The sequence below is a fragment of the Bicyclus anynana genome, chromosome 7 (genome assembly GCF_947172395.1).
Source record: "Bicyclus anynana chromosome 7, ilBicAnyn1.1, whole genome shotgun sequence".
NCBI lineage: Eukaryota > Metazoa > Arthropoda > Insecta > Lepidoptera > Nymphalidae > Bicyclus > Bicyclus anynana.
This window is the reverse complement of record NC_069089.1, coordinates 7,442,104-7,459,699: the sequence shown is the minus strand read 5'-3', so window position 1 is coordinate 7,459,699 and position 17,596 is coordinate 7,442,104. Positions and strand designations below refer to the sequence as shown.

The following is a 17,596-nucleotide window of genomic DNA, read 5'->3' as shown; positions in this document are numbered from 1 at the left end:
GATCGCATGGCGGGCTTGGAGGTGCGTGCACAGGTAGCGTTGATACATAAATACTGGCATTAGAGCTGCCCATCCACCGGCTTGCTTATTTGTTTTGTGCTTTCAATTTAGATTTAATATTATATTATGGTTTTACTAGCGGACGCTCGCGAATTCGTCAGCTCGGAGTTTAGTTTATCACAAATCCCTCGGAAACCATGGATTTTTCCGGGATAAAAGTAGTCTATGTGTTAATCCAGGCTATAATATATCTTAATACCAAATTTCAGCTAATTCGGTTCAGTAGTTGAGGCGTGAAAGAGTAACAAACATTCATATCATCAAAATCATCAGTTTTCGCAAATCTAGGGAAACCATGGATTTTTCGGGATAAAAAGTTTGATGTATGACGTTTATAGGATACTAGCGGAAGTCCGCAACTTCTTTCGCGTGTCTATCTGTTTTTCTCAAAAACTCACAGGAACCATAGATTTTTTCGGAATAGAAAGTAGTCTATGTTCTGCTCCAAGGATTTATTTGTTTTTTTGACACAACCAAATTTCATCTAAATCGGTTTAGTGGATTGAAAAGGTAACAGACAGACAGACTTACTGTGGAACTTATCACCTGCTTTGTTAGACTATAAAAAAAAATTAACTTATTGTAAATTTTCTTGTTACCAAAAACCCGGTGCTAAGTCAGCACAATATTGTTATCTCGTTTATAAGTACGGTGCTAGCTCGAGGCCACGGACGTGCGTTTCACGCGAGCCGACATTGGATGCGATTAACTTAAATGTTTCTTCTTTATTTGATTAAATACTTGATTGTAATGTCTGATAGTATTAACTGATATCATGAAGACCTCACATCAGAGTCATTAAGGGCATTGGAGCTATGTTCGGAGTTTCTCTGTGTGACCGATCCTGAAATTAGGAGATCCGCTAAAGAATAAAAGTCTATGATAGACATATCATGTATCTTGTATCTCATCTCTATGAGTCGCGAAACTGAATTGGCGTTGGGCGGGGCACATAGTTCGAATAGTCGATGGACGTTGGAGTCTCAAGGTGTTGGAATGGCGAACCCGCATCCAACACATAAGCACAGTGTTGGTCGACTCGCCACTAGGTAGAACAATAACATCAAGCATGTTACAAGACGCCGCTTAATGCAGTCTTTGCAAAAGGCTTATGTCCAATGCCGTAGTCACCATAGAAGCCGAAAAGGCTGAAGCTTAGGGCGCCAATATTGCGATAATAGCAGTATTGGGCTACACTTACCTATCTTCATTAGTCTGCCACACCTTATAAGTAGTACATTAAACACAAAGCTTTGCTTTTTTAGCTTAAAAATGTAAGAAAAGTTGTAAAAATAATCTAGAAACTAGATTACTCCCTAGAAAAAGGAATTAACGTTATTGTGAACAGTGTATCTAATTTTAGAGGTCAGTAGGAGTGGCAAATGTGTGAATCTAGCACTCCGTATGTCCAGAAGTGGAGATCCATCTGATAATTATGTAGAGACAGCCTGCAAATAATTTTTGCTCTGTAAGCTTTTAACAAAATTAAGAACCTATCAAGAAAAAATTAAGACTACTTAATAATATAAAAAGAAGTCTGAAAGATTAGAAATTTTTGAATTGGATTTCAATTTTATACAGCCGGTGGAAGGACAGCCTGATAGTGTTATCTCGATGTTGAATAACTATAGTCCGGCGAGCCCCGCGGTCACGGACGAGCTACCGGCTTCACGCAAGCCCGAATTTGAATACAATTAACTTCAACTGGATATTAAATATGCGCTTCTTATTACGTGTATGTATAATTTTGTTGGACATAAATCATATGCTGCTAACTGTTATTATAAACTTGAGTGTGTTTGAGAAGATTATAACTGTTATTTTCTTTAATTTAAATTGTGTCTAATTATAATTATAATTGTAACTGTTTTGAAATGGCCACTATGGCCAGTTCACCACAGTTAGCTGTTATAGTGTTATAGTTAGCTATTATACTTAGCTGTTATAGTGTTCCTTGTAATCCTACTAATAATATAATCGCGAAAGTTTATAAGGATGTATGTTTGTTTGGATGTTTGATACTCTTTAACGCCGCTAGGTACTACTGAAGCGATTAGGCTGAGGAATGGAAAAAGATTTTACTCGGGATTAACACATCATCCCGGAATAATCCATGGTTGTAGCGGGGTTTGTAAAAACCTAGTTCTAGTTTCATTATATATCCTACTCTCGTGAATTTTTTCACGTATCCATAAACAACCGTTTAGCTAGTAGAAGGTGGGGACACTTGACTCTTAACTAAAATTAACTCTTTAACACCTTAATATTTTACAAACAAATCCCTAAATTGAGATATATTGGTAAAAGATCCGTCATATCTATCAAAGACCTATGAAATAAACGAGTACAAAAGCATCCCCACTTTACATGTAGGGGAGGTACTATCCTGAAAATTTCATCAATAGGGTAGTTGACTCTATATTAATTTCGTGTAGTAGATGGAATAAGGGTCAACAATATTGTGAAGTAAATGGCGGAACAGTTCAAGTATAATAACTTACTAGCAGACGCCGCGTGGTTCCTGTTCCCTTCCCGACAGTGAAATATTTTTTCAAATAGGTTCAATAGTTCAAGAGTCTATTCATAACATACAAACAAACAATCAAATCATTCCACTTTTATAATATTAGTAAAGATTATCGAAGACACATGAACTATGACGGCTTCCTTGGCGCAGTGGTATGCGCGGTTTACAAGACGGAGGTCCTGGGTTCGATCCCCGGCTGGGCCGATTGAGGTTTTCTTAAATGACCCACGTCAGGCTGGTGGGAGGCTTTAGCCGTTGCTAGTTACCACTCAACCGGCAAAGACGTACCGCCAAGCGCAATTTAGCGTTCCGGTACGATGTTGCGTAGAAACCGAAAGGGGTGTGGATGTTCATCCTCATAACAAGTTAGCCCGATTTCATCTTGATTGTATCATCACTTACCATCAGGTGAGATTGTAGTCAAAGGCTTGTAAGAATAAAAAACAAAACTAGTGCATCAGTTTCTTGTTGTTTTTTTGAAATACCGGCTATGCATCTCGTAAAGCCTTTGTGCATACCTATTTAAAATATTTATATCGTCTCTTGCTTGTTACGTGTTCAATAAAAAATGTACGTACTTATCTATACTTTTCTATGTCTGTGAAGTGTGTACAAAGCACATGATTTTTCATTGAATACTATATGTATATATAGGTAGTAATAAAAGAGGTAAGAGGTTTCTAAGGGATAATAATTTCAGGATCTACGCAATAATTCTTTTACCGAGCTACGTTATTAGTGAGTGTCAAGTATATTTTATCCCTACACCTCCCATGGGAACGGGTACTACGCGTGGGGCGTCGGCTAGCGACAGATAGTGTGAAAAGTAGACTCCGCGCCACGAAAGATTTCCCGCAGCTAAAACATGAACTAAAATTGACAGCGCCTTACACAAATAACAATAAGACCGCTATTACGAAATGACTATGAGCCATTAGCGCCGCGTCTACGAGACTTGTTTTATGGCGCGGAGTAATACACGCCTTCGAATCAGAATTGCGTAGAAATAAGATCTTTAACTTTTTAAAACCACCCCCTTCATCTCCCCATACCGTAGTAATCGATAATGTGGTGCGTGAAAATAAACAGCCCCCCAAGCAACCCGGCATCCGCGCAAGGTCCGCCACTGAATTACTCGCATCCTTTCGCTCCCGGCCCTTGGAGATCCGAGCGATCTACATAGCATATCTATACCTCGTTTTTATTGAGTTGCAATGTTTATACAAAGAACCCCTTTACACGATGTCATAAATAAAGTGTGAAAACTAACAAACACACGCTTTTAACTCAGAATTTATGCGTAGCAATAAAAACTGGCGACCCCGCACTAGAAAACGCAATGTTAGTCTACCACCCGCCAGGTGGACTGACGACATCAAGTCGACAGGATCACTGGAATTAGGCGGCTCAGGATCGTGATGTTTGGAAGTCCCTACGTAAACGTACGTCCATCGGCTGATATGAAGATGATGATGATGAATATAAAAATACTTATAAAACCCCTCTTTTTGCGTAGAGGGTATATAAGGCTTTCTTAGATTTCGTTTCATCATCATCATCATGATCAACCCATATTCGGCTCACTGCTGAGCTCGAGTCTCCTCTCAGAATGAGAGGGGTTAGGCCAATAGTCCACCACGCTGGCCCAATGCGGATTGGCAGACTTCACACACGCAGAGAATTAAGAAAATCTCTGGTATGCAGGTTTCTTCACGATGTTTTCCTTCACCGTTTGAGACACGTGATATTTAATTTCTTAAAATGCACACAACTGAAAAGTTGGAGGTGCATGCCCCGGACTGGATTTGAACCCACACCCTTCGGAATCAAGGGCAGAGGTCATATCCACTGGGCTATTACGGACTCAGATTTCGTTAACACAGTACAATTTGGTAAGTAAATGAGAATTGTCAAAGTGTTTGAATTTATTAGACAAGTTTTTTCCTAAACTAAAGGAAAATAAGAAAAAATAGTATTAGAAAAGAAACAGTTTCTCATTTGTGCTAACACTGTTATTCTGTCTAGACTAGGCCGTTCTTCAAATAAAGTAAAAAAGTTTCATTTGTGATAACCGTCCTAGTTTCTTTACTTAATGAATAAGTTTTACGTGAAAGTACATACTTACATGTATGTAGTTACGATTGTACATGAAATAAATTCCTACATTATAGTTGGAACTTATTTCATGCTTCACGACCAAACAATAATTTGTTTTACTTATGTTATACTTACATTACTACATATTTAGGCTTAGGACTAACAATGTGTTTGAAGGAAAACCCAACTGATAACCGATTTGGAAAAATCTTTTTTTTTTGTGGTACCATCGTCTATAGTTCAGGATCTGATTTGATCTGTAGAAACCGAAGTACTTGCTCTTGCACACGCTTTTACTTGTCTTCTAATTTTATACCGAACCATCGTCGAAACTAAAAGCTTTACACATTAATAAGTAGACTTATTTTTAAGAATTGACGATAAGCTTCTGACTGCCTGACTCTCTTCGATATGCTCGCATCTCTTATCGTTACTCAGGTAGTAAGAAGTTAGAAGAGAATGGAGGTGGAAGTCAGGAGAGTCCGTCCTCCAAGCATCAAGTTAAACGAGCGCTGAAACGAGAAAGAAATGCATACATAAATAAATCAACGCCTGTTATTTGTTACTCTGCTAGCTATATTACAGCCTTTCTTGATGAGTACTGTTTACCGACAAACAAATTAAAAATGAGGGTATAAATCACTAGTCATTTCACACCTAATAATAATTATAATTATCTTGTTCTTAAATTAATGAAAATAAATTTGATTAATAAGAACAATTAGATATTTAGGTTAATATATTTTGTATAACATTTCATGAACAAACCATACATAGTTTAAAATAAATAAGTTATGTAATGACATGCGTTTTCTACCTTTATTTCTAATTTCTGTGTTGGTAAACAGTACTCATCAAGAAAGGCTGTTGTATAGGACTAGCTAGCTAGAGTCCCTACTCTTTACAATTTTCCTCTGCTAGAATCATACTACAATTAACGGCGCCATCTCCGATCTACCTGTCGGCAGTCCTTTACCGCCGCTCTATTAGACAATAAAAAACCTAATACCTACTCTCCAGAGCGGCAACTTCTCACAACCTTCGCCTTAGACCCCCGCTCGCCGCGGCCGCGTCAAAATAAAACACAACCTTCCAAGGATACAACCACCGTAATTTAAACTCGATCATTAGGACAAGTCCTGGAAAAGATTTCCAACTCTCTGCCACAAGTTTTAAGACACAAAGTCGTTTAATGACACTGATTTGTTGTATCCCGATTAAGTTCATTCAATATTTGTCTTTAATATAATGCATTAAAGTTTAAAATAGCCTTTTCACTGAAAAGGTTGTATGGGCGATGGAAGGGAGCGGACTGAAGGGGGTTCATTAATCCCCGCGCCCTGCGCTCACGCACTTTCATGAATGGACCGAACAGGTTGATGTATTCATCTACAGGATGTTTATGCAAAACAACTTACCTTAGCAAAAGTCTCGTCATCAAGCATTTGCTATGAATTTCGTCTAAGTAAGTGTAAGATGCAGATTTGTAATTGGTAACAAAAATATCAACTTGCAAAATTTGACCTGTTATGGAACTGAAAAACAACGAAAAATTGCTAATAAAACCGAGTCAAAGAAGGCCAAACAAACAAGAAAGTTAGATGAAAATTTTGTGTGCGTCCCATGATAAGTAGAGCCTTCGTTAATAAATATTAAGGCAAAGACGTTGGAAAAAATAACAAAGTAAAAAAACAGGATGGACAATTAGCTATTAGGACAAAAATAAAGCATTTTCATAATCAGATTATGCTACCAACCTGTTGTGTAAATAATCGCTATATTTAATCACATTCAATTTAGTTGATTTACAGCTAAAACAGAATCATCATCACTGCGTTTTGCTCTAATGAGGATTGGCGCGTTAGATCTGTTAAATGAAAATATTTTACTATGTTAATTACAATGACCGACGGCTTAACGAGCTCTCCGAGGCAAAGGAGCTCTTGCACCACAAATGCAGCTACTTAAAATTTATAGAAAAAAAGAAAAGAAAAAAACAATATAAATATCAGTAGGCAACACAATAATAGGTCGTCGTCATCAACCCATATTCGGCTCACTGCTGAGCTCGAGTCTCCTCTCAGAATGAGAGGGGTTAGGCCAATAGTCCACCACGCTGACCCAATGCGGATTGGCAGACTTCACATACGCAGAGAATGAATATAATTCTCTGGTATGCAGGTTTCCTCACGATGTTTTCCTTCACCGTTTGTGACACGTGATATTAAATTTCTTAAAATGCACACAACTGAAAAGTTGGAGGTGCATGCCCTGAACCGGATTCGAACCCACACCCTCCGGAATCGGAGGCAGAGGTCATATCCACTGGGCTATCACTGCCAATAATAGGTGCCAATGACTAATGATATTTGCTACTGTATTACAAATTTTCTATTTTGAAATTCCGATGTCGGAATACGGGGTCGTGCCCGTTTGACACAAAAAATGTGTTGCATTACCGTTTCCTTTGTGATCGAGATGTGCCAGATGAGGTCACATAAATAACGTGCCCTCGATGCCACTTATCAGCATATTTCCAAGTAACGCAACAATGGGCATTCAAACGTGTGTACAGTTTTCTTATAAAACAGCTAGAAGGGTAATTACAAGATATTTTTACATCATTGCAAATTATAATATTTTTATAACAACACGGCTTAGTAGAAGCGGTAGCTTTTTCCAATGTAGAAGGTAGAATTGCATAAAGACGTAAACGTTTCAAAAGTGCTTGTAAAATTATATCTTACTTGAGCAATTGGAATTCACTGTAGAGACAAAAAATTAAACAAATACTCTACTTTTAGGGAGTGTTGAGTGACGTTTTGCGTGTTCTTTATATAAAAACAAACCAAGGCACCACTCCATTTACTTCAACAATGGAAAAAAATCTAATGACAGAGAAATTTAGGTTCTAGTGTGGAGAGACATGCACTCATACGCCCAAGAAACTTAACTATCATTTACATTCCTCTGTAAAAAATGTAAAAGTGTTTTTCTGTGGGTAAAAAATATTTCCTTTAACTTTTCTTACACTTACGAAAAGTGCCTGATTAAGAGATCGTATTCATATAAATTGTAAAAAAAAATGTCACCAAAAGATAATTCTCTAACTATCGCTCCATTACGTTGTTTTGCTTACTTCAAATCTCTTCAAATAATAATGATATTATATGTTGTGAGTTATATAAGATGTATCGACACATTACATCCACCCTGTATCAAGAGGTTCGAAGGAAGCGCCGCAACGTCCGGCCGCGTGGATGATGCTCTTTTTCCTTTTCGGTTTATTTTTTGTTCATCTCATTTATTTATTCCAATGTAATCTCTTCCAGCTCGTTTTTTATTCAGTCGACCTTCAGTGTTACCTGTGCTGGGACGCCAATGTGTTCCCTATAGGATCCGCTAAATGAATTTGTGCAATGTGAATTAGGTGTTTCAAGTGTCGTTACTAAAGTGGATTTATTAAAAGGTTTTTAATATGCAATGGTTTTGAGTGTTGTTTCAAAGTGTTGTATGGTGTTGCTATGATGGAACTTTCGCGATATTTCCTCCTTCTGGCTGGCACTCCTCTGAGTGGTCTGGACTCTCTTCCGATGGAACCACCGCAGTCCCCTAAATTTAATATGCCTCTGTGGCAACCGTGGACGTGTTCACCGATGAAAGGTATTTGACTAAGTATATTCTTAAGGTTCTATTACCTATGTTTTAAAGTCGTCTTTGAACGTCTCAGACAATGAGCTTATAACACTTTTTAAAATAGGTCAGAAAGCGAGGAATGAAAAAACAAAACTGATTAGAATGGTTTTCTCCCGTGATAAAGTTGTAGATAACATTTATAACAAAAAATATAAGGTAAAGATTCTAAATGTTCTTGCAATAATACGAAATTCTAAGAACAAGAAATCTTGATCTATGAAAGAATGTTAAAAAGCTGTAGTTTTCCTTAAACTATCACGAAATAAAAATCCACGGCGAGAATATCCCAAGTTTGTGCAAAATCTTTAACAGTTCAAGGACACAGACACCATTATTTCTAAAAATTTTAATTGAAAACTGTAATTACGTTTCTACTTTTTTGAAAGATTGTTTAATCGTTATCCAAATCAAGGTACAATTAAATTATTTTCAATAAATCCACGGTTATTCATGAAGCTGTATAATATAGGTGACAACAACTTATTATAACATGTCCACAATTGTTTACATCATGATGAAAAACGGATTAACACATCGGATCTTCAATGCGTAGCTACCTACATTCATACATCTACGGTACTACTTCGTAAGTAACCAGGATACATGTACAGGATACATTTTAAATCTATCTCGATTACGTCTACTTACAAAAAAAAAACGCATAAAATTCCATTCTGTCAATACGATTCCACACAAACTTATAAAACCTCTATTTCTTAAGTCGGGGGTTAAGATATAAATAAATGCTCAGTGTTACTAATATTAGTAACACTGAGCATTTATTTTAAATTATTTTTGTATGTTTACTATTAACATTATCTAAACAGTGGCGTGCACTCCATATAAGTAAAATGCAATGCCTTCCCTGAGGTTACATTATCAAATTTTTTGGAAAGGAATTTATTATTTTGTACTATTTGTACTTATTTATAGTGCCTAACCTAATTACCTTAGTTACCTTATTCACACCACTGACATAGGTATGCCATTTTCTATACAAATCTTATACAAAGGTAAAGTTGGTGGTAATCTCTGGATCTACTGAAACGATTTTAAAAATTCAGCGAAAGATCATGCGCAAGACCGCTTTACGTGCTCTTTCAGACACCAAAGTATCAACACCGCCAACCTCCTACCTCCAGGCTTATTAAGATATTTGTTGTAAGAAAAGTACCCATAACGAATTTTACATTATTTATTATTTATAACAATAATAAATAATGTAAAATTATTTATTATTGTTATAAATAATAAATAATGTAAAATCATCATCATCAATCAAGGGGCTAAAAAGACCCATAATGTACGAGGAATTTTAGGGCACGAGCCGTAAGGCGAGGGCCAGCTAAATAGAAACCGAATTTATAATGGGTTTAGCCCCGTGTGTTACACTATACTTTTCACTACGATTGCGAGATAATAAAATAATTCAGTACAGTATTCATTGTTAAAATTCTTTTTGCAGACGCAGTTCGCAACTCAATAAAAATCAAATTAAAAAAAAATTACACATTCCACAGACAAGAACGCTGCATTTCGTATTAATAGCAGCGTTTTACCTGAAATAAAACGCATATTAAAATACTTACCTCACTGGAAACTTTATATTGAGAGTAGCATTTCCGTTTCCGTCGATTTCATACCAGTTTTCGTACTTTTATTGACGTCACGTCGGGCTATGTGGCGCCACCTGGCGGTGTCGGGCTCGGGAAGTTTCGTAAATCGCTGAGCGCGACTTTAGCTCATTGGCTCAATATATCACCAGGCAGGAATTACTTAAAGTTTCCAGTGAGGTAAGTATTTTAATATGCGTTTTATTTCAGGTAAAACGCTGCTATTAAAATATTGACCGTAACTGGAAACTTTATATTGAGAGCCTGTTTGTTTTCGCCTGGTGACGCCACATTATGGTATTATTTCGCCAATGTGATTATTAAAATAAAATTTTTATAACAATATTATCTCTAATTCGATTAGGCTTTATTTAGAGAACAAGCTAGTAACGAAGTTTGACTTACTGTGTCTGTGCATAATACAATATTCCATTTTGTTGGAATGTAGCAGAAATACATGTCTACGGTACAATGGTAGCCAGTAATAAGTATCTATTGTCTGTGGATATTATTTATTCAAACTGTCAACTCTTTGACATTCAAGTGTCAATATATGTCATCAGCCATTTACTATATTTTACAAATATTAATAAATAGAACAGTTAGCAGTGCTTAACGTGTTTTCGTTCATCTCGCGACTCCAACTCTCAGCACATTCAAAAATAAATCAATGAACTAAAAACATACCATACATTTTTTGGATTGGAGTTCAATACTTTTAATTTTAGGGATTTCATCATATAATTGATATTCACACTAAATTATTTAGGAAAAACACTGCTGACCGATATAGTCGTTATGAAGACTTCTTACGTGACGTCTTTACTCATTCTGCTATAACCATATGCGAGGCGGTTTTTTTTAAAAAAATTATTACAAAGAAATTAATATTAATTCTTGCTGCATTTAGTCGTAGTGGATAGTTATTTCATTTAATAATGAAATAGACTTATTATTTCCTAAAGAAAAATTATGATTGTGATTATTTTATTTACAAATAATTTCCAGCCAGAGTAAATACTTCTATCGGTTTTTGAGCCAAATTGCGGCCAAAATTGAATAAAATCATCAGGTTTTATACTATGTTATCCCTATAATAAGTAATGTTAGGTTATATACACGCCTTTCAGAGTGTACCCACAAAAATATAACTATTGAAAAAATAACTTATTAAGAAGTTACTGACATTCCAAACTGGTGGCATGGAATTTTTAGGCTTTCTTAACAATTTGGTATGAATTTAAGGATATACTTTACAAAGTTATTGATCTCTTAAGTAGGTTACTTGAAGATTCTAGAAACTAAAACTGAGTCAGTTCTTAGACATTAGGTCATATAATGTACTAAAACTTTTACTTTTAGACAAACACTACACAAGCCGATTTTTAAGTTTTGACAGGAAATTAAAAATAATTTCAGGTTTTCCCATATTTCTTGAAGACTCCCTCTAACAGTTTTGTAACTGCTAAGTCCGTTGTCGTGATTATAATAAATTTGTCTTCATTCTATAGAATTATCGGTACTGCTAGCACTCGGAATCTGAGATCCAAATGACATAAGACTTACTCTTATCACGGCTATTAAATATATTCCTGTCAACCGATTCTGATGATTCTCTGAGAATCAGTGTAAGTGGTGGCGATACCATAAAGCAAGTGGGAAATTCCCTATACACACTGTACACATCGTATAAAACAACTTGAGCGTAAGTTACATCTCGGGATACGTACAAGTAATCATGGACTACGTGTACCTTATTTAATGAGTCAGATCAGAATAGATCAGTCACCGACATACCCTATTTCACAATCACTTTTTCTATGCTACAGTAATGAAAGCGCCAAGTATGGAAGATGGCGATGTTGTATAACAAGTGATTTGCATGCTTGTTGTTCCTGCCGCGTATACTATTGTGTACTGTTGTGAACTTAGTGATAGTCTAATTAAGGTTACTAGACAAAGATCTTGCAATTTTAACTGTTATGTTCTATATTTAAACTCATTTCTCTTTTCCTCCGTAATATGTAACGGCAGTCATTTTGTCCAATTGAATGTTGCTTAGGAGGTGAGTTTGATTCTAGGGACATATACGAGTAGTATGACATACATTTCCTTTTTATTGGAATGCAGTACCTATTCCTCTCGTGACCATGAATACCTCAGAGGGTGAATGTTTAGTAACGCTGCCCAAGCGTGGTCAAAGGCATCTGCTACTAACAAAAACACTGGCTGAGGGTGTCAGTGAAGTAGGTAGCTAGCAGTCTGATTATATTAAACAAGGTCATTCATTCATTCAATGGTAACGGGCAAGTTTTCGATATAGTCTACATCTACGCTTCGTATTATTTTCTTAGTAAATGATAAAATTGTCTATTCTTAATTCTACATATCTCTTACAAAACATGCTGCGAATTCGATAGCATTGAGAAAGTATTTGAGAAAGAGATATGCATAGTTCAAATGACAAGGAAGCAATGTCCAACAATTCCCTGTATACAAAACGTAGGAAGCACCTTTGGGATTTTATTACATACACATGCAAGTAGGCTTGTGTCTATTCTTCAAACTGAGTTTTTGATGCTGTGCGTATTTAGCAAGTGGAAATGAGGTTAAATATTGGTCCGGCTTCAGTATTAGCAACAGAGCATGGTGCTTTTATGATCCTTTGTATTTCATTAAGTAGACAATTGTTGATATTTCTTCCAAAACAGGAGTGTGGAACGATGTTCCATATAGATTAAGAAAAAGACGAGGTTATTCGAGAGAACGGTAGGAGATAACCTCAGATTAACCTCTGTACGTTTCTGGTGCCACCATTTTCTCCCATTGAAAAAGGTGGTGAAAAAGGTGGCTAAAAAGACAGCTTGAAATGAAGTTTATCTCAAAATACTTTGTTTTCTGGATGCATTAAACTTTAAAGCATACATAATACCCTTGATGGGCCTCGAGCCCCTGAAAAAGGATTCATTTAGAATCCTTTGTTTTAATAGAAATTTATATGTTACCGCTTATGCGTTTTTCTACATTTGCTAGGTGACGGAGGGTATCATAATATGTTTTACCTTTTCGTTTGTTTCTAAGTTTTATGAAACCTGGAGTATGGTTATAAATTTTGCAAATAATAAACTGTATACATCCAGTAATACCTTTAGAAAACTTTGATGTATTCGGAAAAATAAGTTTCCTGCCTTTAACCTCTATACCAAAATGTACATGATGTTTTAATCTGACGCTTTCATTCATCAGATTTTTACGCCATTGTTACAAAGTAATTAATTCACCCATTGGTTACAAATCTAGTTGGCCTATTTTGGTCTTTATTATCAACCTATATCAATTGGAAAAATGTCATTTACCTACTGTGGGATATTCACGAGTAAGCAATAAATGACATTTTTACATAGAAACTCAATTTTGTATATGTCAACTAGCAAACGTAAAAGATAGTGAGTCAGCCTGCAAGGGCTTTAGGACATTAGTTTTTTGTACATTGCTGATAAACACCCTGCGAGAGTGAATTATAATGATCATACAAGCAAGGCTGCGCAAGCGTTCCAAGCGATGGAATCTTAACATTTTTCATGCATTACCCTCGCGAGGGCTGGCGATCACACACACACGACATCGACAAGGGTGTTTGAATAATTTATATAGATAGATAAGATATTCGTATCCATACATCGTTGATAAACACCCGGGAGGGTGGATTGTATTGATCATGCAAGCAAGGCTGTGCATGAACGTGTGCGCATTACAGATATGTATATTCCGTGTTGTATGTTCCACGCGATGGAACATTACTCTTCATGCATACGCCCGCGACGGTGGCGATCAAGGACACCGGTATTTGAATAATTTATATAAAGAGATAAACACCCCGCGAGGGTGGGTTGTAATTATCATGCAAGCATGGCTGTGCATGAGCGTTTGCGCATTGTATGTATATTCCGTGTTGTGTGTTCTACGTGATGAAATTTCAACACTATTCGTGCCTTGCCCATGCGAGAGGCGGCGATCCTCAGTATTTGACTGGAAATACGTCTAGGAATGTTAACACTTTCTATAACCTCGTCCCCATGAGGGGCGGTAATCTATTAGTCCGGTATTCGACTGTGCAAATACGTCTAGGAATATTTAAACTTTCTATACCTTACTCAGTAAGTTGGTTTTGCAAATACGTCCAGGAACGTTAAAAAACTGTGTATACCTTGCCCCCGCGAGGGGCGGTAATCTATTAGACCTATATTTGACTGCAAATGTGTCCAGCGACGTTAACAGTGTCTACGCCTTGCCCCTGCGTGGGGTGGCGATTTATAAGGCCAGTAATTTACATCCAATCAAAATTCCTGTGCTAAATTCTGGCGGGATTTGTGAACCTTTTTTCAATGCCGGTTTGAATTGGAGTAACAATATGTTTGAGTAACTTCCAAAAACTCTTTGTCTAACTTGTGTTCGAGCATTCGTAATTTATGTACTCCTCTGAAACGAAAGCCACTGGCCACGCGTTCGTTTTGCAGTATATATGTTAGACAACAGTCTATTGCTAGAACGTTCACTTTGGTTTCTGAGTTCACATTTTTAGGAAGCCCGCTGGGCCCCGCCACTTTTAATACTATTTTAACTGTTGAAAAATCACTACAAAGAAAATATTATTACATGCAAGTACGAAAACATTTGCAAAAAAGCAAGACTTTCAAACACATGAAGTAGTGATCCGAACGGAAAAACCGTTAAAATAATGATCGCGTACTATTTTCAAATGAAATTTGAAATTTTTACATAATTTAACGTTAATTACATTAACGTTGTATGTTACAACGTAATAATTACAACGTAATAAAATATAAAGTACTCACAGCGAATTCACTTCACTTATTACACTTTCTTTCATCTTGCAATGTCGGGTACCAACTGATTGCAAGATGTTGCTTCGACGGTAAACAAAACGCCAATGAGCTAAAGTCGCGCTCAGCGATTTACGAAACTTCCCGAGCCCGACACCGCCAGGTGGCGCCACATAGCCCGACGTGACGTCAATAAAAGTACGAAAACTGGTATGAAATCGACGGAAACGGAAATGCTACTCTCAATATAAAGTTTCCAGTTACGGTCAATATTTTAATTTCAAGTTTAATCCAACAATCAGGGCCTTACATAATATGTAGGTACTCGTGCCTACCTATGATGATTCTAATTACGAATTAAACCTTTTTCGTTTTATAGTAGCTACTCGTAAAAGACTAAAGCTACTTTAGCCCCGAGAGGCTGAAATGCTTGTTTAGCCCCGCTGTAGAGTGGTAATATCACAGTGTTTTTGAGAAAGAGTAATAAAAAAAATGTTTCTTCTTTCACAGAGACTCCGAGCACAGCGTCGAGCGGAGAATCAGAAGGAGACCGCACGCTGTCGCCTGAGACACCGCGCGCTCAGCCGAAGGAACTCACCGGGAAATGGAGGCGGGAGCGGCGATCCGTGCGCTTGCCTGACTACAGACCTAGGTACTATCCCATCGCCGTTGTTTTACGTGTTGAACGCCCAGGTGACCCGCAACAAATGTTTCGTTTCAACATTTCAATATCAGTAGGTACTGCTAGTCTTCAAACAGTGCGCGTTGATGACCTATGGTTTCGAGACTTGGTACTAACTATGGGCCTCATAAGAAGGCTTAGAGTCACACAGCAGGCGATGGAAGGAGCTATGCTCAGAGTATCTCTGCGTGATCGAATCAGAAATGACGAGATCCGCAGAAGAACCAAGTCATTGACATAGTTCAACGAGTTGCGTAGCTCAAGTAGCAATAGGCGAGGCATAGAGTTCGATGGAGCCGATGGACGTTGGGGTCCCAATGTGCTTGAATGGCGACCGCGCAGTGTTGGTTGACCCACCACCATTAGCGCTGTAACGATGTTTTATATAACTTGCAAGTACAAGTTTTGAATACTCCTCTATCTGTCTCTGTCGTAAGTAAAGAGTAAAAGTATCGTGTTAAAGGTCGTTAAGTAGGGTCGTGATTAGGCACTTTCTAGGTATACGTGTCGCAACCTAGCTTAAGGCGTAGGGTAGGGTAGGGATAGGGTAGAAGTGCAAATAAGTCAAAGCGAAGGTTGACCAGGTCCGCTAGTAATATCATGAAAATTTATGAGAATAAAGATTGTTACCCAGTTTCATTAATATTTAATTTTCCGTGTTACTTAGTATTTTTGTAGCGGGAAAATTGATAGCCGGACAGCGGGAAATAATTTAAATTTTTTGAATTGAATTGAAAGAGCCTGAATTTTTTCATAACAATTTACTTTGGCCTACTTTGTATGTACATACTTTTATACTTCAAAGCTTAGGCTTAATGTAATGTTATATTTTCAGGGAGAACGGCAAAATGGCGCTACGGTCACAGTCTTTCAACGAGCGACGTACCGCGCCGTCGATAGCGCGCGCACAGCCTCACAGCGACGGAGAGCTCTCCGACGAGACAGACGACGCGCCGGAGAATCTAGCTCTCAACATTAATGGCAAAGGTAATGAATGCATGCTGACTATGTACCTAGATAACTCTGTATCTTGGTTATTCACGGGGGTAATAACAGAGAGAGATAATAATCTAGCTCTCAACCTTAATGGCAAGGGTAATGCTTGCTGACTATCATCGTAGATAACTCTGTATCTTAGCTCTGCCACGAGGCCAATAACGGAGAGAAATGAATCTAGCTCTCGCCCTTAATGGCAAAGGTATTGCTTGCTGACTATCATCGTAACTGTGTATCTTAGCTCTGCCACGAGGCTTATAACGGAGAGAAATTAATCTAGCTCTCATCATTAATGGCAAAGGTAAACGAATACTGACTAAGTAACTATCTACGAAAATAACTCTGTATCTTAGCTCTCTCGCGAGGCTACTAATAACGAAGAGAGAAACAAATCTAACTCACAACATGAATGGCAACGCAGACGCATGCTAACCATCATCGTAAATAAGTCTGTAGCTCTCCCATCGAGTCAAATAACGGAGAGAGAGAGGAATCTAGCTCTCAAAGTTATTATTAATTCATAGATACGATTATCACTACAATTGATTAATGATAGGATTAATGCTCTACGTTATTAGTAGTAAATAAAAAACATGAAATTTAATGATTTTTGAGATGGAAAGTCATCAAAGTGAATTATGATCATTATTTTTCCTACAAAAAATATAACTATGTATTTTATTTTATATAGTAAGTATATATATAGAAATAATCGCCATTTCATTAGAGAGAACAAACAGATAGTTAATTGCTACTCATTAAGTTTAAACTACCCATTCCATTAGACTCGAAATGAACAGCAGAGCATCTTGGGGGAGTAAACGCAAACAAATTAAAGCTTCTAATGCAAATTTATAGTTCGATAAATTGCAATTGTGACTAAAGGTACACTGTTTTGGTGATTTAAAACTAAGCATACTATGTTTATAATGTAATATCCAAGAGTTAATTCTTCACACCCTACTCGGAACTCCTATCTGACCTGTAAAACTTTTTTTTATTCATTATTGCTTCACATGTGCGTTGTGCATTGTGGATACAGCCATTCATCAAGTAATAATTTTTATAAAATAATATTTTT

General features: G+C 37.0%; 1 protein-coding gene across 2 annotated transcripts in view; it reads left to right on the top strand.

Annotated features, from left to right (window-relative positions):
• Positions 1 to 17,596, top strand: part of LOC112043708 (transcription cofactor vestigial-like protein 4) — a 57,455-nt gene that overhangs the window by 34,063 nt on the left and 5,796 nt on the right. The window contains exons 1-3 of one of the 2 annotated variants that reach the window (XM_052882472.1): positions 8,051 to 8,347; positions 15,348 to 15,489; positions 16,355 to 16,506. In XM_052882472.1, coding sequence (XP_052738432.1) covers positions 8,209 to 8,347; positions 15,348 to 15,489; positions 16,355 to 16,506 — 433 coding nt within the window. In that variant the 5' untranslated portion in view covers positions 8,051 to 8,208. Of the gene's footprint in view, positions 1 to 8,050; positions 8,348 to 15,347; positions 15,490 to 16,354; positions 16,507 to 17,596 lie in introns of those variants that run through there. The other variant, XM_024079231.2, reaches the window with a different exon arrangement.